The 25,047-nt window shown below is 39.4% G+C and overlaps 1 protein-coding gene across 1 annotated transcript in view; it reads left to right on the forward strand.

Annotated features, from left to right (window-relative positions):
- The first annotated feature begins 344 nt into the window (after positions 1–344).
- The window catches only part of SCAMP1 (secretory carrier membrane protein 1), a 59,738-nt gene continuing 35,035 nt past the window's right edge, over positions 345–25,047 (forward strand). The window contains exons 1-2 of the mRNA XM_089494644.1: positions 345–469; positions 15,951–16,028. Of these exons, the coding sequence (XP_089350770.1) occupies positions 413–469; positions 15,951–16,028 (135 nt within the window). The 5' untranslated portion in view covers positions 345–412. The remainder of the gene's footprint in view (positions 470–15,950; positions 16,029–25,047) is intronic.

Raw genomic sequence — 25,047 nt, forward strand, 5'->3', positions numbered from 1 at the left:
GAGCCCCCCCTGAGCAGTTTACAATGTGTCATAAGTATTTTATGGGGTGTCACACTGAGGAGGAAGGGAGCGAGCTTGTTTTCCGCTGCTCCAGAGAACAGGAGCTGAGGAAAAGAGATTCCACATTAGGAGGAACCTCCTGACAGTAACAGCTGTTCTCATCGCTCAGCCGCCGGCCATACTTCGGCGCGGCCCTCTACGTCACTTCCGGGGCGGCCATTTTGGAGGCCTGTGACTGACTGTCCTATCGGGAGGCGGGGTGGCTGGCTGGTTTCCTACCGGAAGTACCTGAGCGGATGTCGAAGAGGGAATAATAGCAGCAGCAGCAGCAGGAGAAGAAGGAGAAGCCTCCTCCTCCTCCTCCTCCGCCTCCGCCTCCGAGGGGCTCGACCGGAGTCCCCCGCCCTCCGCCATGTCGGACTTCGACAACAACCCCTTCGCGGACCCAGACCTCAACAACCCCTTCAAGGTAAAGCCCCGGGAAGAGGAAGAAGGGGAGGAGGAGGAGGAGGAGGCGCGGTCGCCAGGCTCCCTCCTTTCCTTCCACCAGACGTGTGTCCTCCATCCCAGCCCTCTCTCTCCGGAGGGATTCCAAAGCGTCCTCCATTTGGAGCCTCAGAAAAGAAGCACACATTCGTATTTATGGGAGGGTTTTGCAGCCTTCATTTTGGTCCTGTCCTACACTCCTTTCTTCAGTGTCCTCCATTTTTTGCAGTGCCCTTGCCCTCCTTTCTAGCCGCCCTCCTTGCCACACTCCAGCCTTCTCTGCCCAGGAGGAGTGTCAAGACGTCCTCCATTTTGAGCACGCAGCACAAAGATGTACGTTTCTCTGAGTGTTTTGTAGCTTTCGTGTTGGTCACGTCCTCCGTTTCTCTTTTGACCGCCCTCCATTCTTTCTGTGGCTTGCCCTTCTTTCCAGGGAGACCAGGTCTCCTCCTTTTCCAAAGGACGTGCCCCGCATCCCAGGAGGGATTCCAAAACGTCCTCCATTTTAAGCATGACAAAGATGCACGAATTTACACTGACTGTATTCTTCAGCTTTCATTTTGGTCACGTCCTCCATTTTTTGTGGTGCCTTGTCCTCCTTTGCAGGGTGATGAGCCGTCCTCCTTTTCCAAGCCGTGTCCTCCATTTCCACTCAGGAGGGATCCCAAAATATCCATCATTTCGAGGTTGAGAAATAAGCCCTGATTTATCTCAACCTGAACGTTTTGCAGCTTCTATTTTGGCCATGTCCTCTATTAATCTGGAATGTCCTCCATTGCGTGGTGCCTGGTCCTCCTTTGTGGTGAGGACATTGGTCACCCTGCCCCCAAAGATCCTCCCTCTTTGGCCAGAGGTGAAGCCCCTTCATCTGAGGGGATGGGGAAGCTTTTTATTCCAGGGGCTCCCTTCCCTCTCAGTCTTTGCAATTGGGGGCTGTTTTGGGGGCCTCCTCCCAGCTGGCCTTCTGTGCCTGTCTTGCACTGTTTCTTCCTTTTAGGTCCAGCTGCGTTGGCCTAATAGCAAAGTACAGGATCATCCACAAAATCCGCATTTGGGCGCCTAATAAAGGTGCTGCTGTTTTGCGGACTTTGGATGATGCTTCCCTTTGGGAGAGGGCAGGGCAGCCAGTTGAGCCTGTCGGAGGACTTTTGGGTCTGTGTGACTCCTCCTGGACAGGTGGCAGTGGTCCAAAACACTGCAGAAATAATCCAGTTTGAGACCACTTTTAACTGCCCTGGCTCAGTGCTAGCGGATCCTGGGAGTTGTAGTTTATTCTGGCACCAGAGAAGGCTAAATGTCTCGCAAAACTACAGTTCCCAGAATCCCCCAGCATTGAGCCAGGGCAGTTAAAGTGGTCTCAAACTGGATTATTTTGGCAGTGTGTTTTGGACCACAGTTAATCGTCCTCCGGTCACCCCGACTGATGGCAGCCCTATGGATAAGACATCTCCGAGACTCCCTGTCCTCCCCTGCTCTGCTTAAATCCTGCAAATTCATACCCATGACCTCCTTAATAGAGTCCATCCATCTAGCATGAGGTCTTACTCTCTTACTGCTTCCCTCCACCTTTCCTAGCATTAGTAACTTTTCTAGTGAAACATACCTTCTCATGATGTGGCCAAAGTATGACAGCCTCAGTTTAGCTGTCTTGGCTGCCATGAGGTATTCAGGCTTGATCTGCTCAGGGGCCTATTTGTTTGTCATTTTGGCCATCCATAGCATCCTCAGCATTCTTCTTCAGCACCACATCTCAAATGAGTTGGTTTCCTTCTTGTTGCCTTTTTTCACTATCCAGGTCTCACATCTTACATGCTGATGGGGAAATACAATAGCTTGAACTATCCTCACTTCAGTGTTCAGAGTTATACCTTTGCATTTTGTAATTTTGTCCAGTATACAAATGTACAAAGTTTGAGAACCACTGCCTTAGAGTTTGGCTGTTTTACTTGCTTTGCTCTACATTAAAAAAATGTTTTCCAAAAAGATCTGGCACTAAAGGTGAGGTTTAACGCCTACCAGTTTGAACCAAATAAGATATTGAATTACCTTAATTAGCTAAATTGTGTGATGAAGTGTATTGGCATCTGTGAAAGTTTTATGCCCAGAAAGAGTGTTAGTCTTTAAGATATTACAAGACTTTGGGTGCATCTACATTGTAGAAATAATGCCGTTTGACACCACTTTAAGTGGTGTAGCTCCATCCTATGGAATACTGGATTTCATAGTTTTACAAGATCTTTAGCCTTCTTTGCCAAAGGATGCTGGTGCCTTACAAAACTACAAATCCCAGGATTCTGTAGGATGGAACACAGTGTTGTCAAACTGTATTATTTCTACAATGTAGGTAGTTTTCACTGCACAAGCTAACATGGCTGCCCTCATCCTTAATTTACCACCTGCTTTCAGGGTTCTCATGGCAAGGGAGCTGGGTATGTTTAGCTTGGAGAAGAGAAGGTTAAGAGATGACATGGTAGCCCTGTTTAAATATTTGAAGGGGTGTCATTTTGAGGATGAAGCAATATTGTTTTACTCAGTTCCAGAGAATAGGACCTGGAACAATGGATGCAAGCTACAGGAAAAGAGATGCCACCTAAACATTAGGAAGAACTCCCTGACAGTAAGAGTGCTGGAGTCTCCTTCTTTGGAGGTCTTTAAGCAGAGGCTGGATGGCCATCTGTTGGGAATGTTTTGATTGTAAGTTCCTGCATGGCAGGGGATTGGACTGGATGGCTCTTGGGGTCTCTTCCAGCTCTGTGAGTCTATGGTTCTGTGAATGCACTTTCTGATAGTATATCTGTTCAGTTTATTGATACACTTTCTGGAGTAGTCTAGTTGTATGATTTTTAGTTGCTTTTGTAGCATCTGATTCCCAGTTCTATGTTTCTGTAATATGAATTTCAAAGTGTACTTTCCTCTAGTAACTGTAAAAACACATTATTAGACAACTACAAACTTGCATAGTCTCGCTGTAAATGATGCCTGCATTATTAACACATTTATAACTTTATAAATAGTGAAGTTGTAAAGTTCTCTTTTCCAGTACTTTCAATATATAATGGTTGCTATGTTGGCTCCAGAATAAATTTCCCTACTAAACTGTATTAATATAAGCTATTTCGTATCAGTTCAACAATTAATTTTTCTCCCTCAAAATAATAGGAGTAGTTTGAGAGTGGTGTGAAATCTCTGTTGGTAATCTCCATTGCTTCTCAAAATTTCAATTCAGAATTACCAGGAAGGAGAGAAAGTGGTGGCTGATTCATTTTAAGGCTGTGATGTAATAGCAATGTGGGACTAAGGACTGGAACGTGGCTTTGGTATGGCTTCTGGACTCTTAGGACGCATGCATCATTGAAACACCATACGTCCACTGTGACTCGAAGCAGCTTTATTTTGGCTGTCTGTAACAGGCCTGAGTTCCCACTGAGACATGAGACTCATTGGATGATCTTGGGCCAGTTGCTGTTTCTCATTCTGATATACCCCAGAAGATTACAGTGAGGGTAAGGTGGAGAGGAGGAAAGCCATGCGCATTGCCTTGAACTTACTGGAGGAAAAGTGGGATTGAAGTTGATAAATAAACTAACTGAAGTATCCTAAAGATCAGGACTTTTTGAAAAGGTAACAGTTGTGTGTGATTTTAGTTTCTTAGGCCTGTTACAGACTGCCAAAATAAAGCTGCTTCGGGTCTCTTTGGAGGTATGCTATTTAAATGATGCATGCATCCCAAGAATCCGGAAGCTGCACCAAAGCTGCACTCCAGTGCTTAGGAATGGAGTGTGGCTTTGGCGCAACCTCTGGACTCTTAGGACCCATGCATCGTTTAAATAGCATACCTCCAAAGAGACCCGAAGCAGCTTTATTTTGGCAGTCTGTAACAGGCCTTAGTTTAGGATCCACTTATTTAGATGTATACCTGCCCTTTTGTTGATTTATGTGCAAGGCTGCAATAGTGACTTACAGAATCACTGTAAGGTGTTATGTGATAACTCAACATTGCTTAGCATATTTGTTCTAGAAAATGAAATTTGTTCATGGGTTGTGTAATCTCTCCAAGTCCTCTTTGCATAAAACTGCTGAAGATCTTTATTTCACAAGAACAGGTTTATCTTCCATTAACCTTCTCCTTTAAAAAGAGCCTATTAATTTGAACATATACAAATTGTATAAAAAGAGTTGGGATAGGAGCTGCAAAGTATTTAGAAACCTTATATCCAGTTGTTTGTAATTGCCATAGTATCCTATTTATGTTGGGCCTGAGACTAGATGCCTAGTAAAATGTGTCAAGCCAAATGAGTTTGAGGGCTTAAAATCCAAGCAACTGCTATGTTTAGTTGGCTTCTGTAGTGTTGTATAGTGCTCAAGGGTCTTTCTGCAATTTCTAGTTTGTCACTGGATATATGGGCTCCTTATATCAGCCATCACTGACTTGTGGTATATAAAGATGATTTAACAAAGGATCTGGCCAGAGATAAATTCGAAAGAATGATCAGAGTATTCATGGAATAGCCCAAGATCCAGCAGTTCCTTCTCTGCTCTTATCCTTATTTCATTCCCTCCCCTCTCCTTAGGATCATGCCTCCAGAGAAACTATTGAACATTAGGGCAGAGATGGGAAACTATAGCAGGTGAGGTGGCAGTATTTTGTGCCATGCTGCCTCGTTTGTGGCTAGAAATCATCTGAAAATAGCTCCTGGAAGGGACGAAACCAATCTGGTTCTAGTTTTCACCAATTTTCTGCTGGTTTTGCAGGGGAAAGATTGTTTAGAGGTAGGCCCAGCTCAGGAGCTACTGTAATGTCTTTCTTATCAGAAAAAAGAACTTTTGGTGGGGATTTTGGTAATGTTTTATGGTACTGAAAAAGGGACCTGCATACCATATGCAGGCCACACTTTTCCTTTCTCTCCTCTAGAGGAAGAATCATAGAATTGGAAGACACCCGACAGATGGCCACCCAGACTGTTTAAAAACCTCCAAAAGAGAAGATTTCTTCACACTTTGAGGGAGCATGTTCCACTGTTGAACAGATCTTACTGTCAGGAGACCTGACAGATGGCCATCCAGACTCTGTTTAAAAACCTCCAAAAAAGGAGACTCCACCCCACCATGCTCCAAGGGAGCCTATTCCATTGTTGAACAGCTCATACTATCAGGAACATCTTTGTAATGTTGAGGTGGAATCTCGTTTCCTTTAGTTTGCATCCATTGTTCTATGTCCTAGTTTCTGGAGCAGCAGAAAACAAGCTTGCTCTATCTTCAATATGACACCTCTTCAGATACTTAGACAGGGCTGTCATATCACCTCTTAACCTTCTCTTGAGGCCTGCCAATATTTGGCATCCATGGGGGGAGGGGACCATAATGGAATGGATACAATGGGCTGACTGGTATCGCTGCCAGTACGGAGAGCTGACTGTAAATCAGTCTTAGCCATGCCTCCCTTTTTTAAAAGATGAGGAGCTGGGAAGGAGACCTCCCAGTAACACTGTATAATTTCTCTCCAAGTTCTGTGCAAATGGTAACTGTTTCTCTTCCCTCTCAGATTAGAACTAAAGGTTTTACAAATGGAAAATCAATGATCTCCAGTAAACCTCCTTAACTTCACATTCTTTCCATCTGATAGCAGATGGGATCCACGGGGATATCAGTCAGCTCTTCATATTGATTCCATCTTAGATCCCCTGGCGGATGCCAAATATTGGAGGACCTCAAGTCCCGTTCTTCTCAATGGTGACATGGTGCATTTGTGGCTGCGTTGGCATGACCATGTGCATGTGCTGCCATTGAAGAGAATGGCGTGGGGCTATTAGTGGATGCTCCAGTTTGCAGATGCCAAGCCCATGAATGGAAACTGACAATTGTATTTAAGCATGAGCTTTCATGGATTTCAGTCTACTTCAGATGCATTGATGGAATGATATATTCAGTTCATCAGTGTTCCATCAATGTATCTGAAGAAGTAGGTAGAAATCCACAAAAACCCATGCTCAAATAAATCAGTCTTAGAAGTACTACTAGATTATTATTATTATTATTATTATTATTATTAAACTTTATTTCTAAAGCGCTGTAATTATACACAGATTCCTTCATTTATTTTTATATTAAAACAGACCAACATAGTTATCTTTTGAAAGTTATGTATAAGAGTTTACAAGTTTACTGGTACAAGAAGTTAAGAAACAGTTGCCACAACTGTCATTTTGGTACAGTAGAAGGAGGTTCAGATGGATGATTTAAAATCGGTAGCCTTGCATCAATGATTCTTTTAAAGAATGGATTGTATTTTCTTAGTAAACTACAGTCAGCCCTCGGTATCCATGAACTTGCCATTTGTGGATTCAAGCATCTGCGGACAGCAAGCTCACATTGTCCCCAATGGTGGCTTGTGCACATGGCCACATCACCATTAAGTTGTTTGATTTGCATGAGATAAATTTTATTATTGAAAATCATCAGAGTTTCAAAACATTTTAGCAGGAAATAGTAAAGAGAACATGAATACAGTCCTTCAAATAACCTGGACTGGTAAAAGTTAAGCCCAGTTTAAAAGAAAATGCTTTTTGAAAGCTGTGGGTTTAAAATGCACAATTTCTCTGTCGTAGGGAACTGTGTGTAGTACTTCTGTTAGCATAACATATGTAACAATAACGCTCATGTTGCTTGATGAATTTTCATAAGTTAACACTAATTTTATGACTTTCTTGGTGAGCACTAGGCTAAAGATTCTGAACTTGCTTTATTAACAGCCATCGTGTAGTTAGAGTACATGAGGGACAAGAGTCATATATAGCCTTGATGCTTATTCCTAGTTGTTTTTTATAAACCATGAAAGACAATTGTATTGTTTGGCAAAATAGACTCTTTAAACAGTAATCTGCAGCCAAAATAAAAGCCACTCTGTGATCAATATGGTTAGCTGAAAAGGAGGTTAAAGTACACTAAACAAATCATGAAATTATCATGGCCTGTTACAGACAGCCAAAATAAAGCTGCTTCGAGTCACAGTGGAGGTATGGTGTTTCAATGATGCATGCGTCCTAAGAGTCCAGAAGCCACACCAAAGCCACGCTCCAGTCCTTAGGGCTGGAGCATGGCTTTGGTGCGACTTCTGGACTCTTAGGACGCATGCATCATTGAAACACCATACCTCCACTGTGACTCGAAGCAGCTTTATTTTGGCTGTCTGTAACAGGCCCATATTTCATCACTCAGATTCTGCTGCAAAGAAGAACCCCATCGTAGAATCCAAAGGTTATTTTTTCTGAAATTTTATCATGTTTATTTTGGTTCTGTAGTATTTTCCCCTTTGGAATTCTGTACTAATTGTAGCTGTGAAGTTCTAAATCTCTTTGAAAGTTTTAGTTTTGTTTTTATAATAGCTTTGATTTTTTTAAAAGAATATTTGAATTGTAATTTTTAATCTGCCTTGTTTTGTACATTTTCCAGAAAACTATAATTGCTGAGATACTTATAAATGAAAGAAATAAGTAAACAATAGATAAATACTTATTGTTATAAATGTAATCTTTTTTTTAGTTAACTGTGGCTGTCTTGATCCCTCTTTCTTGTAGCACTCAGTCTTGCGAATTAAATGAGAATGCATGTCTCATAAGAACTTAGGAAGGAAAGTGTGGCAGCCAGAACTGGCAAAGTGCTGGCTGTCATCTCCCACAGTATTCATTGTAGAGAAGAAAGATAAGCATAAAGGCACATATTTAATTATCTAAGGCTGTATCTGCACTGCAAAAGCAGTTCCATTTGATGCCACTTTAATTGCCATGGCTCAGTGCTGTGGAATTCTGGGAACTGTAGTTTTGTGAGACATTTATCCTTCTCTGTCAGAGAGCTCTGGTTCCACAACAAACTAGAATTCCCAAAATTTCATAGCATTGAGCCATAGCAGTTAAAGTGGTTTCAAAGTGGATTATTTCTGTCATGCAGATGCAGTCTTAGTAATATTTAGGCACTTGTTTGTAATACTTCTGGCAGCATTCAACAATTTCTAAATAAAATTTGATAGCAAATAGCAGAAAGTCCAGCATAACAGCATCAGTGGCAGTAAGCAAGAACGCAGTCTAATCATGTCCTTGGGAGGATGACCCCATTGAATAGGGTGAGAAATTTGGTATTGAAACCAAACCTAGCCACCACACTGCTAACACATGCTGTTTCTGTTGTGCTTGTAGTTGTTACCTGCCTCTCTCTAAGGCTCGGTACAGTATAGATTAAAATATAATATATAACTAAAATGAAGCCATTCAAATACACAGGTTGAAACACGTAAACATAGGATTAAGATAAGCATTGCACATTAAAATCATCCAGGCATAAAATTAAAAATATACCAATTTAAAATGCATAGTTTAGAATCAACTGGATGGACCTGCTGGAAGAGATAGCTCTTTAATACTGCTTTAAATTCATACAGTGTGTTTATCTGCCCTTGCAAGTAATTCCATAGTGTAGGGATGGCCAACAAGAAGGTCTTCTTGGTGACAGTTGCCTGTCTATTCCTGGCCGGTTGAAGTAGATGTCCCCCAGAGCACCTGAGTGTATGGGGCAGATTATACAGGAGGAGGTGATCCCAGAGATAACCTGGACCCAAACCATGTAGGGCAGTGGTATTCAGACTTTTTACCATTGGTGGATGTCATGCATACATAACACCACTTGCTGTACTATATAAATAAAAACATTTTGTTTATTTAGTATGCATATTTTCATTTGCACATTCCTGTATATTAATTTTTTAACATTTTATGACATTGTTCAATGCTTTATTTTGTTCACAGTTAAGTAAATTCAATACTCAACACATGTGTAAATTTGACACATAAATTTTTTGGGGGAGGAGGCATTACGGCCTACAAGTCTTGTCCCCCCCCCCCCAGAGCAACTCTCATACACACCCCTGGGGTCCCACCCCATTGTTTGAGAACCACTGGTGTAAGCTTTAAAAGTAATAGCCAACACTTTGTTCCTAACAAAACTGAACTCTAGATCCTTCATTAAAATTTGAAAAGATCTCCTGATAATTCTATTGCTTTAGTAAAAATTAAGTGAGAGATCTTCCCTATTTGCATGTTTGTTGACACTCTCAAAGAACTCTGAGGTTAATGAAGCCATGTTGATATTTCTTCAGCTATATGTGATCTTCTGTGTGCTGATAATGTCTCTGTGTGTGCAAGTGTGCCTTCAAGTTGCCTGTCAACCTATGGTGATCCCACAAATTTCATAAGGTTTTCTTAGACAAGGAATACTCAGTGGTGGTTTTCCAGTTCCTTTCTCGGAAGTGCTTGATAATATTCCCTTTAATTTTGCTTTCCACCGATTTACCTGGAACAAATGTTCAGCTAAACCCTTGGATCCCTTTTTAAAAGCTGGTGTTAGGTTGGCACCAACCCTGATACAGAGTCTGACTTTTAGGATAAGTTGCATATATTAGTTAGATCAGGAATGCTACTTTTAATTTTTTTAATTTTTTGTGTGGATTCCATTTTGTGACAATGATATATTAATTTTAGGCCTAGAGCAGCATGTTTCATCACCACCACAGACACAAATAATTCATTCAGCTTCTCTGCAGTCTATTTATCCTCTTTTGGTACTGTTTTAGCTTGTCATCCTTTAGTCTAGCTTCCTCTCTAGCCTGTTTCTTGCCTCTGAATATACTATCAGGTGAATGCGACCGTCAGGAGTGCCTGTTATCAGCTTCGGCTGATATGCCAGCTGCGTCCTTTTCTGGAAGTAAGGGATCTCGAGACTGTAGTGCACGCGCTGGTAACCTCACGCCTTGACTTCTGTAATGTGCTCTACATGGGGCTACCCTTGTGCCTGGTTTGGAAACTACAGCTGGTTCAAAACATGGCAGCCAGGCTTGTGTCAGGAACATCTAGAAGGGACCATATCATTCCGGTGTTGAGGTCCCTCCACTGGCTGCCTATTGGTTTCCGGGCCCAGTACAAGGTGTTGGTTATTACCTTTAAAGCCCTAAATGGCTTGGGTCCAAGCTATCTCAGAGACCACTTCTTCCCATACAATCCTCCCCGTGCTCTCCGATCCTCTGGGAGGAACTTGTTGCAGCCTCAAATTCGAGGCTTGTGGCGACCTCCCGGAGGGCTTTTTCTGCTGTCACCCCCAGGCTCTGGAACGACCTGCTGGACGAGATCCGTCAATTAACATCTTTGGACAGCTTCAAAAAGGCTGTCAAGACGGATCTCTTCAGGCAGGCCTTCCCAGACTGAAATATCCCGGCCTCAGGATCTGCCCACTCCTCAGTAATGTCTCCAAAGCCCCCTTTTCTTTTCTTTTTTCTTTTCTTTAGAACTGAAGTTGCAGTGGTTTGTTGGTTGGTATTATTTTGCTTAATTTATTGTTATTTTAACTAGTTATTGTGGTTTTACATTAGATATGTTGTTTAATAACTTTTTAAGGGGGGAGGAAAATATATTGTTTTTATGCTGTATGTTATTTTAATGTTGTAAACCGCCCGGATTGGTTCACCACCGGGCGGCATATAAATAAAAAATTATTATTATTATTATTATTATTATTATACAGTGATATGATTTTTAAATGATTTTTCAGTGTTGAGCAACATGCACCTTAAAATTAACTGCTTGCAATTATTTTGGATGCAAGCTTGTGTTTTTATTTTCATCATTTGGGCTAGCCCTCAGTTGTAAGAAGGAAGTTGCCATTCTTCTCACGCTGGGAAAAGAATCATGTAGCCTTCCAGATGTTGTTGGACTGCAAGTACCAGCAGCCCTAGTGTGAGGAATGCTGAGAAGACCTAAGTATTCTGATTTCTTAAGAGCTTTCATGTCTCTACTTTTTATCCATGCTGGCATACTCTTTGATTTGATATTACCTTTCCTGATATGTAGTATACGTTCTGGTTAAGTTTTAATTTTTTGCTTTTCACTGGCATGTTTCTAGCCATGTTTATATAGCTTTATGTTAAGCATAGTGACTGCTCTGATGGCAAGAGTCTTCTGCAACAAGAGTTTTCTGATACTTCCCTGTGACATTTGTTGCTTTTCCCAAGCAAACAGAGGAGTGGGGACATACAAGGCAAGGAATGATGCTATAGTACTGTACACTAGATAACATTTCATTTATATTTGAAATGGAATATTTGAAATCTGTGATTGAAATGGGATATAAGGTACTGCTGTTCCTTTCTCTGGACAGTACTATGGATCAATCCACACAGAAACAAAGACAGGAGTTGTATGACCCTATTAATTATGGAAAGTAGCAGTTCATCAGGGCTGGGAAAGTCATGTGGGTCTTAAGATAATCAGAAAATTTGACAATAGTGTTTAAGAATGTTATTATGTGTTCTGTTTTTAACTGAGTATAGTGCCAAAACATCATGTTCATTGAGTTAGAAACTTTGTACTTTTCAACACTGTTCCATTTATTTGAATAGCTTTTATTTTCATCCTCTTTTTATAGTGGTGTTATCTATACAATGGTGTATTATAATTTCTCTGATTATTTTTGAGTTTTTATACTTCTTGTGTGTGAGTCCCCCCAAAAAAAGAACAGTAATTAATAATGAATCATTGCATTGTTCAGATGCATCATCAGAGTTCTTGCTGTAATCTAAAATTCAAACCTAGTTTGACAAAATCTTCTATTTTTGTTCTTTAAAAATAAAACTTAAAACTAATGCAGTTTCTTTTTTAAATTTTTTTCAAAATAGTTTTTATTGGTTTTAATAATTCTAATACAAAAACATATACATACATACTTACATTTTCTCCCCATCCCTTAAAATCCACCCCTGCATATCTACTTATAAAAACAATTACTCATTATTTCCTTAACTATGACTTTTGAGGTATTTTTATCTAGTCTCTTTGTATCTAGTTTATCTTTTTCTAACAACCTTTATTCCTGTTTTTCTTCCACATTTACTTATCACAGCTTTTTCCATAGCTTTTCTAATTGTACAACTTAATTTTAATTAACACATCTTCACAGATTTTTCTATTCTCTGCAGACAGTAATATATGCAATTCTTAACAAATTACTTTCTTACTTTGATTATTTTAATTGTTTTTAAGCTTATGTATATATCTTCTATAGTGCCCCCCCCTTATGAATTCCGGATTAATCCACATAAGGGGAAATCCATGAATGCTGCATATGGCACGGACGCATTGTACTACCAATTAACACAAAAAGAAAAACATTGTATACATTGACTCCCTTCATTAATATTGTCTTATGCAACTTTATCTCTGTCTCAGCATAAAATTATATTCCTAATATAATGATGAAACTAATGTAGTTTCATCATAACTGTAATCTGTCTCAAAACTCTTGGTGTTAGGGCAATTATTGAGATCCTCAAACCATGCAATTGTCTGGGAGCCATCTTGGCATGTTGCAAGGAGTCAATAAGACAGAATCTGTGAGTGCTGAGAGGGAGGTGGTATGCACAGCATATGAATCACTTGTACAACCTTTTTGCTGTTTCCTTACACATGAAGCAGTTGGCAGTCTGTCTTTCAGAGACTGAGTCAACAGGCAACTATATGTATCTGTGCCAACCAATGCCAGGTGAATTGAAAGGTTCCTTACTTTGATGCCAAGCTGTCTTTGCAAAACACATTTTAGTATAGTAGAAAGCAGTAAGAACTGCAGTAGTTAGTCCTGAAGATCTCTTCTCCAGCCCAGTGTAAGAAGAATACTGTTCTTACTGCCTAAGTATAGTGTCTGTTTCGTAAATTGTGTTGGTCATATTGGATTCAAATCCAGTTTGTAGTTTTACTCATCTTTACATGTGTCTTACGTATTGTCATGAATCGCTGTGGTGTCATGGGTAGTATGTTGGGCTTGAGGTGCCATGCCTAGGTTAATGTAGCTTGCTGGATGTCCACAGGGAAGTTGCTGTATCAGATGAACCTGGTAGTCACTGATTCTCTGAACAGAAAACTGCTGATATACTGGCTCCTAAATCTGGCTCTCTAAATGCTGTTGGACTTCAGCTCCCAGCATCCCTGACTAGTGGCCATATTGGCTGGGACCTCTGGGAGTTGAAGTTCCAGCATCACCTAGAGGTCCTATTTTTAGGGACTATTGTGCTAATGGAATGAAAATATAGAGGCTGAACTCATGATTGAGGGTCATTTCCTTGCTTTCATTTTCTTTCTTTGCAAAGTATTTTTTCTGTGTGAATGTGCTAGGAGTTAAGCCATTTGTGGGTGTAGAATCACGTATTTTATAGTACTGAAATTAGCCGCACCTTCCCACAGAGCCCGGTTCCAAAAATGAGCAGGAATAAGGGTTGTACGTATATATTGGCAGGGGACATTGGTAGCAGAGAGCATGTTGCAAGCAAGAGTTTCCAGTTGGTTTGGGCTGAGATACTAAAAGGGATAAGTGGGAGAACTTCAGCCTGTGGCCTAAAGGTGAAATGGGCTAAATTCAATGGAGCTTAACCTTTTCCCTCTTAATACCCAGGATCTTTCCTTGTAAAACATTGCAGGTTGCACAGAGAAACTGGTTTTAGAGACATGATTCTCCCTGACTTTTCTGGCATCTGTGATCCCCCCCCCCCCCAAAAAAAAAAAAACCCTTATCAGTTGTTAAATCCTAAAAGCTCTTCTTTTTGTATTCTCTCTTGGAATTTACCAGATTTATATTTCATGTTAACACAATTCTGTCTTGTCTTGAGATTTCAAATTTGCCGCAAATTGCTGATGGTTATTTTGACAGGTGTGAGCCATGTTTTTCAGAGTAAAATATGCTTATTTATGATTTCCGTAAATTTGTTGAGTATGTGTTTTATATTTCAGCTTCCTAATTACAGTATTCAGCTGAAAACTGAGCTTTCATGTTCAGAAGGAGCAGTATTCTTCATAACACATTTGTATCACAGATGGGATAGCTCACAAATCATGTTAATCTAAATTTATAAGCAGATCATGGTAAAATGAGAGTGACCTACAGAACAGGGAGAGGGACAGCGTGAATCTTTTCTTCTTTCTATGCCAAATAAAGTCAGTCCTAAAATTTGAAAATATGGTAGTCCTAGGCAAGTAACTCTTTTCCATTTATTATTTATGTGTTTATTAATGGGACACTAGCCACTCATATCAAAATAATTTTTGTATTGTGGGAATTGTTTAAAAATATAGTTCTTAATAGATAATGTATTTTCTCCCCATAGAACAGTGATATGGCTTAGTAATGTAAGCAAGTATTGAATATTAATATAAGACTATAAAGACTCATGGACAGTTTCTAGATGAGTAGACATGTTGGTCTCTTGTAGCATGTTCTGTGGCAACTTGAAGATGAACACTTTTATTACACCACAGGCTTCTGTGGAATTGAGTCAGCTTCATCAGATGTAAAGAGTGTCATTCTGGGTTGGCAAAAAAAATAGGACATGAAATGCCACATATCCACACAGTGATAATTAAAACTTAGATGTACATTTAGTCCCTGGTGATAGAAGTGAATTCCTTGACTTAGTGTTTTCACACTGGATTTTCCCTTTGCAGTTCCTTTGTTTGAGAGTATTATGATAACCTCAGTGGGAAAGTATCCTTCTGTATTACTTCTGAGGAATCCTAAGTGGAACCAGACTGATATTTCCAAATTAGAATTGCTGAAGCAGAAGTAACCATTTATCTTTGGATAATTCACACAACTTGTTTTATGGCCGTGCTTTGCTAAAAATCTCAGTGTTGGAACTTACTTAGTTTCTGCCAAACAAAAATAATTTGTGTTACTTTAAAATAACTTGCGTTAAGAATGCAGTAATGAAATAAACTGTTTTTTATTGATGCTACAATCCCAAGTTGAGCTGCAGTTCTGTATTCGCCTATCTAGTACAAGTTGATTGTCCCCTATTCAGAATTCCGAAATGAGAAGTACTCCAAATTTCTAACTTTTTTGAGATACCGCACAGGTGGCTTAGTATGTACTTGTATTTGCAAGGCTGAAGAGAGACACAGCTGGAAAAAGATATGTGAAACAGCCCTTTCATAGATCCTCAGTGTGTCTCCAGCCACATTATGTCTCATTGTATGTAAATACAGATAATTCTAAAATTTAAAAAATCCAAAATAATGAACAGTTCTGGTCCCAAGTAGTTTAGATAAGGGATATTCAACCTGGATTACGTCCCATAGAACTCAACAGTATGTACATTACAGTAGACATCCATGCACTGCTGCAAAGTGCTGCTGTTGTTTTATTTTATGTATATCCTGCCTCTCTCTCAGACTGGTATATTGTATGTAATATAACTGCATTATTGACAGCCCAAGTCTAAACATATCTACTAAAATAAGTCTGATTGAGCTCAATGCATCCTATTATCGGGAAAGTTATGTGTGGGATTGAAGCTTTTGAAACTTCATCGTGAGTATGCTAGGTTTGCATGTGCAGTGTGCAATTGCAGGCTTTCTGTAACTGCTTATTATCTCTCTGCTTAGGATCCTTCGGTTACACAAGTGACAAGAAACGTACCTCCTGGATTAGATGAGTACAACCCTTTCTCGGATTCCAGAACAGTAAGTGTCCCATTATTTCTCTTGAAAAAGAATTTCTAATATGGAATTTTTTTTTAAATGTGAGACTTGGAATTCATTATAATTTACAAAGTATTGTAAAAACATCCTGGGTTATGATTAATCATGTTTGCAGTAGTTTGCATATTATCTCATGTACTTCTAAAAATGTTAGAGTGTTTTAGAAGTGGTTAGTTTTAAAAAGAGAGAGAGAGTTTATGTTCTGCAAGTATCATTCCCTCAAATAATGAAAACAGATTGAGTGGCAACAGGATTGGATCCTGTTGGCACAGCATACCAAGAGATAGTGTTTGTTGGAATAGGTTGTTAGAGGAAATAAATCAAATAATAGACCTAGGAAGAGGGAAATGAAACAAGGATGAAATAATTGTCACCAAGAAAGTCATTCATGAATGGGAAATTTAATGGATGGAAGGAATCTGTGCTTTCCCTGTGTCTAATACATTTCTAATCTTTAAAAGCCCAATTCTGTCTCACAGTCTGGTTTGACAATACAGATAGCCCTTCCAAATCAGATATCAAATTTTCGCCTCTTAAGCATAAGCTTCTTAAGCATAAGCTTGTGTATAATCTGCCTAAGAAACCAATAGCATAAATGAAAATGAAAGTCTGAGATCCAAACCACTCTACAACAAGACAGCTGAGCTATTCCTTCCTAGTATAGGAATAGCTGTTCCTGAAGATGTGGGGGTGACTTTCCAAAGGATCAGAAGATTAAGTTGGGGACTCATAGGACACATGCAGATGTTCTTGAGAATTGAGCTAGGGCTTTCTGGATCCCTGGTATACAAGTAAACTAGGAATAGGCTATTCAATTTTTAATTTGATTTTATTGTCCTGCCTGTGTCCCAAAATGTGATTCAGGGTAGCTCCGAATACGAATTAATAAAAAGTACAATTAAAACTAACAGAAGGAGGTGTGCAGCCAAGTTTCTTTTGTAGGGAATTCCAGACTCAGGGCACAGTCACAAAGAAAGCCCTCTTTCATGTCCTCATCAGACATCTCTCTGAAGCTGATGTGACTGAGAGAGGGCCTCCTGTGAAGATCCCAAATCTGGGACAGGCATGAATGGGAGAGTACAGTCCTTCAGATAGCCTGGATCCAAGTCATGTTGGCCTTTTTACATAAAAACCAGCAATTTGATTGTTTTTTGTTAACAGATTAGTAACCACTGATGCTGGTATAACAAAGGAGTTGTATACTGCTGCAACTGCACTGGTCATCAGTATAGTTACTACATTTGGAACAAGCTGAAGGTTCTAAACACTTCTCATTATCTCCATAATAATGAAGTTGAAGAGTATATTTTGGTATCCCCATCTTTTTGATGGCCACTCTGTTGTTTCAATAGGTCAAAATCATAGCCATGTAATTTTCTGTTATTTGGACCACTCGCTGCCTACTTGGCATACTGTCTTTCTCCCTCTCGGTTAACTTGATACCATCTAATGTTCAGTCTTGTGTTTGCTGTCTAAAAACCCCAAGTTTCACTTTTCAGCCAATTTCACCTTTTGACAGTACTCTAGCATCTATCCCATCATATAAGTGAGGGCTTTCCGTATCTGCTGGTGCTGTTACAACTCATATCTTATTTGTGGTTTTTCCATGGGCAGCTGTTTGTTCAAAATGTAAACAGAATGCTAGCCTAGATAGGATTTTTGATCCAGTGAGCTCTAACATTTTGTTACTACATTTTTATATTCATTGTACTGAGAAGTTTCTTTGAGTCTTTTGTGCTAGCAACAAATTAAAAAATAATAATAAAAGCAAATAATGGTCATTAGCATTTACAATTCAAATGTTACTCAGTATTTTATTTCATACCCCCCTCAAGTGCTTAAGATGGTGTATGTGGTGTTCTTCCCCTGTCCCATTTTATTCTCCCAACAATCTTGTGAAATCCAGTATGTTAAGCTAAGGCAAAATAACTGACCTAAGGTCATCTATTAATCTTTGTGACTGAGCAAGATTTTAAACTTGCTTTTATTTGTAACTATAATTTCACTTCCCCTTCCATTGTGAAAAGTCAATTGGATTCTTGAACTGGCTCATATCTCTCCAAAATGCATGTACAGGTATCTGAAAATGAGAACTTAGTCATTTATTTATACCCCAGTGGTTTTCACATTAGCAGCCACTGCTTTGTTCTCAAACCAGGCCTTTCTGCTTTTGCCAACTGATGACTATAATTTCTACCACTGAACATACACTTTATAAACTTATTTATCATCTTTCTGCCTGCCAGGTACAATCCTGCTGAATGTTGACAAAAATGGCTGTGGCCATTATTTTGTTGGTACACATACACTGGTATAAATTGGTGTAGGTGGTGTGAGCAGGAGGAAGATGGTCACTGGCGTAGTGTTTGCAAAAGAAGCAAGGCACTGGAGAAGTAGGCTAATTGGAGACAGAAGATTTTGTCTCCTTTCCCTCTCTGCTGTTGCATCACCATGGAGATAGTGCAGCTGCTTAGTGTAGTGGACTAAGAGGTTTCCTGCCCTGTCTTTACTTTTATTTCTTTTACGACTATATTCTTAAAGCTGTATCTTCAAAAATAGGGAGGATTAAAGTAAAATGTATTTTTCTATGCTATTGGACAAATCAGTTAGTGGAAAATATTTGCAAGTTTTCAAAGGAAACTGTGTTCTTTTTAGGTAAGAAAGTACCTCTAAAGATGGCTTGCTTGGTTTGTGGTGTTGCACAAGTTCTATAAGTAACATTATCCTCTCCCATTCTCCCAATATGCTGAATAGATATACCAATCCATTTTTATCATCTGTTTGTCATATTCCCAGAACAGTTTACAAAAGGAATAGAAAGGTGAATACAGAATGGTTAAAATAACATTTTAAAAGTTTTGAATTAAAAAAATAATCTGTATGGTACTATAAGTGCCATTAAGCTTTCCACAGCTGGGATGCCATCAGTGATAAGGCCTTCCATCTCAGGTGATGTCAAAGGGGTTCTTTATTGAAGATATTAAAAAAATGGTTAGGTGTATGTGGAGGCAGGTGGTCCTCCCTTCTCCTAAATTGTGTAGGCCTTTAGGTCCACAACAGTGCTTTGAATTGGACTTCAAAACTGACTAAAGCTAGTGCAACTGAAGTAGTACTGCTAAAATATGTTCACACTGTCCAGTTTTTCACTAATCTTGCAACCATATTCTGCAATAACCATAGTTTTTAAATGTATTTTCAAGGCAGTCCCACAGTGTAGCACTTCACAATAGTATTAATCTGGAGGTAATCAGAGCAAGGATACCAGGAGCCAGGGATATTCTGTCACTTAGGTCCAAAACACACTGCAGAAATAATCCAGTTTGAAACCACTTTAACTGCCCTGGCTGAAGGAATTCTAGGAATTTTAGTTTATTGTGGCACCAGAGTTCGCTGACAGAGAAGGCTAAATGTCTTACAAAACTACAATTCCCAGAATTCCCTAGCATGAGTCAGGGATGATTTCTGTAATGTGGATTGGACCTTAGCTTCAGTACAACAGGAGAAAGCAAATATGAAATCTCTTGTTTTCTCTAGAATTATAATGCAAGAAATGGTTCTTGATTAAACACATGAGATGCATTTAAAATATCTTTTGACTCTTATTTAGGAAGAAATGCATTCGTTTTATCTCAAGTATGCGATAATGTGTGTCTGTATAATTTTTATTGAGGCATCTGCTTCTTATTAGTCATACCAATATGGCTTTTCACAGTGGCTCAGATTGCTGCTTGTAAACAACCTATATACTTTTTATATTAAGCATGAAGCAGTCTTTAGAATTCTTTGTCTTCAAACAAGTTCTTGAGAGTACTTGTTTTGAAAAATTTATTACATTTCCAAACACTAATCTTTTTTTGTAGACCACCTTTTATGTAAGTAGGAGGGGCTTTCTTGTATACAGTTAATCTCATGCTTCAGCTGACACCAGTAATTCCTGAAAACCTTGTGACCTTAGCTGCAGACAATCTTGGTTGACTTCATACACTTTCATAGGAATATTAAAAAACACAGCCCAGTGACTTTAGATATGTTCCTTATATCTTCTGTTTAAAAAACCCCAGCTGTACATCTGTGAAGTAGCTCAATCCCCATATGATGAACTAAGTTTGAATTGTGCATTTAAGACAGGCTGCTTCTGTACTTAAATGCTGGGATGGGAAAAATGGATTTCCTCCCAGGGGGTTTTATGCCTCCCAGTTTTTTGGAATCCCTTTTAAAGGAAAATGTAGCTCACACCTTCTAGGAGCATGGAGGACAGTTTTGCCATGTCTTAAACACACCCAATTTCTTTTTGGCAGAATGATCATCTTTTCAAACCAGAAGTGGTTTTCCAGGCAAGGCAAGGGTTACTTGAAAACATGATAGAACTGCCCCCTACAGTTCCTAGAGGCAATGGTGGTTGAGTGTCTGCTTAAAAAAAAAGAACGACAAGAATGAGGGGTGGGCCATAGTGGGTGTGCATCTCTCAATGTGATCAGGCCTGTTCAGTGTGACTGTATGACTCCTGGACCTGTGACACTTGCTATAACTGCTGATCCACCATCACTTTACACATTTTGTTAATTTAACTAATTTTTGAATGATTTTTGAAAGGATTTTTATCCTGCTTCTTATCCAGAAAGGTTTTCAGAGCAGCATAGGTATGCTCAGTGACTGACAGATCCTTTCCAGAGACTTACAGATGCAGTACAGAAGCAAGGAGGAGAAAGGAAGTGGGGAAAAACAAGCAAGACTGGTGGAATACTTAATTCCTCTCTGTTTGCTGCAGCCTGCTATTATAGCTTCCCATAGTGAGAGTTGAGGGAGGAGCCTTCAGGAAGGTGGTCCCCTTATGATATTTTAAATTAAATTAAAGGCAACCCTTAAAGTCCCACTGTGGTAAAGTAGTAATTCCAAATTTGACTGAACTTTCAAATATTAATGGCAATACTTTTATAAAAGCAACCTACAATGAAATGTTGCCATTTGGAATGCTCCTGTTCCAAGTCAAAGTGTTCAGTCGACCACTGGGAAAATAGACAGAATGGTGCAATTGTCAGTCACACCTAAGATTTAAGGCAGATCTCTAGACTCTTAAATTGCGTGCAAAAAAAGGAATGGAGCATACAATATTCCATTTCCCCCCTGGGGCTAAATCAACTGATAGCCCTTTTATTTTTATGCCTGTAAATCAGCCACAACCATATTTTTGGTCCAAAATCATGCAAACTGAAAACACTAGAAAGCACCATTCAGACTCAGCAGGATATTCAAGATCTAGCTGACTTCATATTAAGTCATCTGAAGCTGTGCATAATCAATACTAGAAATTCAGCCTAGGAATGTTGGAAATTACTTAGGACTTCCCAGGCACTGGCCTAACCTTGTTCCAGCAGAGTGGATGTGTCCCTGAGAAGTTTGAATCGGGCATAACTCAGATCTTCAGATCCTATGCTTCAGAACTCCTGGCTTTAAAGCTGTGCTATTTCTTTAACACCTGTGATAGAACTGTGACAGGAATTCTATGAGCTGGCATGCTTATTTGCTATCTCCTGAACTGCTTTCCCACCCAGACATCCACCATGGATTCTTCATCCCCTACTGTCTTTGGACAGTACAGTGGGCCCTTGGTATCTACTGGGGTTTGGTTCCAGGAACCTCTGTGGATACCAAAATCTATGGATGCTTATGTCCCATTAATACAGTGACATAGTAAAAAAGTGTCCCTTGTATAAAATACCACAATCAAGGGTTTTTTTTTTTAATTTATATTTCTGCGGAATATTTTCAAGCCATGAATGATTGAATCCGCAGATAAGGAATCTGTAAATATGACAGACCAAATGTATTATTGGGTAGACATAAACAATAATTATTGAGTACAGTAAAGAAAATATGGGTTCATAAAATCATCTGATCATGGTCAGTCATCTATAAAAGCTTGGTCTCATAGGGAGAGAAGAGACAGGCATAGCTGTACCATGTCCAGCCCAGAGACAGATGAAAGGCCCTCCCTTGATTCCAACTACCATCGCCCTGGCCTCAGACTGAAAGAAGAACTGGTAGTATCTGTTAGAGTTGATCCCTTCCCCACTGCCATTCCTTTCTCCTTTTGTGTCATATATTAAGAGTGAAGGCAGGAAACTGTCTGCTTAACAATTTGTAAGCTGCTCTGAGAGCCTTTGTGCCAGAAGAGCAGGGTATAAATACTCTAAATGACATGAAATGTATAATCTAAAAAAGATTTTGTTGCTGTTGATGATGACTATGCAGACTGATGCTGATGTGATTAAGGAGCCCTGGTGATTAAAGAGCCCTGGTGGCGCAGTGGTTAAATGCCAATATTGCAGCCACTCACTCACAAACCATAAGGTTGCGAGTGCAATACCAGCAAAAGGGCTCAAGCTCGACTCAGGCTTGCATCTTTCTAAGGTCACTAAAATGAGTACCGGGGTTATTGGGGGCAATTAGCGTACACTTTGTAAACCGCTTAGGGAGTGCTTAAGTGCACTGATAAGCGGTATAGAAATGTGCTTGCTATTGCTATTAATGCTTGCACAATTAATTGACAAAGATTTCTTTTAATGGAGTCAAAGCCCTAGAAAATATTAGTCGCCTTGTAGCATTTAATACCGAACACAGAATTGCTGTTAACAGTACTACTGTAGAATTACTATTATAGTCATGTTGATGCAATCATGTCTGATATTGGACCTTTCCAGCCATTCCTTCTTTGTTGGGTTATTGCAGGTTAAGAAGTGTACATTAGATCTATTTCCCTGAAAAACCAAGAAATCAAAACATTGTGTGCATTTAATCTCCCCCCCCCCCCCCCCCCGCCATTAAGGCAGAGTTCCTGAACACAGGAGTTTATAAGCACCTTCTGTTGAATGGACTCACAAAACCCTATTGAATTCTTCTTGCTAAATTTTGTAGCAGATAAAGGCACAATGACAATGAGAGTAGGGCTTTCCTTGGACCCATATCTCCTTCTGTTGTAAAATGTTCATATCCCTAGCTGGCGGATGCTCAGAACAGAAAGTTCTTCTGTATTACTTTTTGAAGAACTAGAAATACTTATAATTCATAAAGCCATTTTCTATCAAAAAGAAGTAAGGAAATGTGTTTTGTATTTGTAGGTATAAGATGGTATGCAGTAATATGCTTCTAGCAGTTTGGAAACTGATGGCTCTATTTTGTTAACTCTCCCAACCCCAAACTTAATATGGCTTAAATTTGTAAGCTTTATATGAGAGGAAACGTTTCTTATATTGCGTTGTCCTTGAGCTTATGAATACTTTTTTGTTGCTGTAGTACAAGCAGTAACTAAGTAGATCAACGTGTTATCTTCCTGTCACTCTCAGAAAAGGATGCTGCCTCTTTCCTCTATACAACTAAGTGTAAGCATCTGGAAGCATTTTTCTATACTTGTGAGTTTGAATAGAACTCAGAAGTGTGTGTATGTGAGTGCATGTGCAATAAGCTAAAAGGAGAGTTCTGATCTATTTGGCATGCTAATTAATGCAGAGAAAAGATCTCAATTGTTCTTGGAGTTTCTGTGCTGAGCTATTTTAAGTAAACAGTAGTGCATAGGCTCTGAAACTTAATATCTCTTGGATCCTAGCAATGTGTTAGCCTGTGCTGCATATTAAACTCATATGTTCAGTGCTTGAAACATTATACTAGATATTAGATTTCTTTGTTCTAAAAGGGTAAATTCAGATAGATTTTTCTCTCCAGAGGATAATAGGGTATTGTTTCACTTATTGACATGTTCTTTGTTTGTTTGTTTTTTGCTGAAATGAACCAGAAATGGAACATTTGATTAAGAATTTAAATCAGAACCATCATAAATGTTTGGTGTCAAATGTGTTAGGTTTCAAAGTCAACAACTGACAGATCCTAAAGTACTGTCTTTGCACTACGTTTCTTGCTTATATTGAGTTAGATCCGAATCATAGAATTGGAAGAGACCCCAAGGAGGTCCTGTCCAACCCCTGCCATGCAGGAAATCTCAATCAAAACATCCCCGACAGATGGTCATCCAGCCTCTGTTTAAAGACCTTCAGGAAGGAGACTCCACTACACTCCGAGGGAGTATGTTCCACTGTCGAACAGCCCTTACTGTCAGGAAGTTCCTCCTAATGTTGAGGTGGAATCTCTTTTTCTGTACCTTGCATCCATTGCTCCGGGTCCTAGTCGCTGGAGCATCAGAAAACAAGCTAGCTCCCTCCTCAATATGATATCCCTTCAAGTATTTAAACAGAGCTATTATATCACCTTTTAACCTTCTCTTCTCCAGGCTAAACATCCCCAGCTCCCTAAGGTGTTCCTCATAGGGCATGGTTTGCAGACCCTTCACCATTTTAGTCATCCTCCTTTGGACACGCTCCAGTTTTTCAACATCCTTTTTAAATTGTGGTGCCCAGAACTGGACACAATATTCCAGGTGGGGCATGACCAGAGCAGAATCAAATGGCACTATTACTTCGCTTGATCTATACACTATATTTTTATTGATGCATCCTAAAATCGCATTGGGCTTTATAGCTGCCGCATCGCACTGTTGACACATGTTTAATTTGTGGTCTACTAGGACTCCTAGATCCCTTTCACATGTAGTCTCGTTCAGCCAGGTGTCCCCCATCCTATATCTGTGCATTTCATTTTTCTGCCCTAAGTGCAGTACCTTACATTTCTCCATGTTCAAATTAATTTTGTTAGCTTTGGCCCAACTTTCTAATCTACTTTTGAATGATTTTCCACGTATGTTCCCACATTTTTAGGGGTATTGTTCTTCCTATATTTTGCATCCAGCGAATCATATTTTCTTTAACAATTTCATCTTCTGGTTCGATGCTTAGTAAAAGTTTGTAAATTTTTTTAATGAATCCTTTCTCTCCTCCCAATAGAATGTGGTCAGAAGTATTCTGCCCTTTTTCTATTCCAGTTGTTTTTAAGTCCTTATTAAATCTTTTTTTAATTTGTAAGTAATGAAGTCAGTCAATTTTTTTGCCTTCTT

Source organism: Sceloporus occidentalis, unplaced genomic scaffold, assembly GCF_023333645.1.
Source record: "Sceloporus occidentalis isolate IW3139 unplaced genomic scaffold, rSceOcc1.0.p SCAF_1, whole genome shotgun sequence".
Lineage (NCBI taxonomy): Eukaryota > Metazoa > Chordata > Lepidosauria > Squamata > Phrynosomatidae > Sceloporus > Sceloporus occidentalis.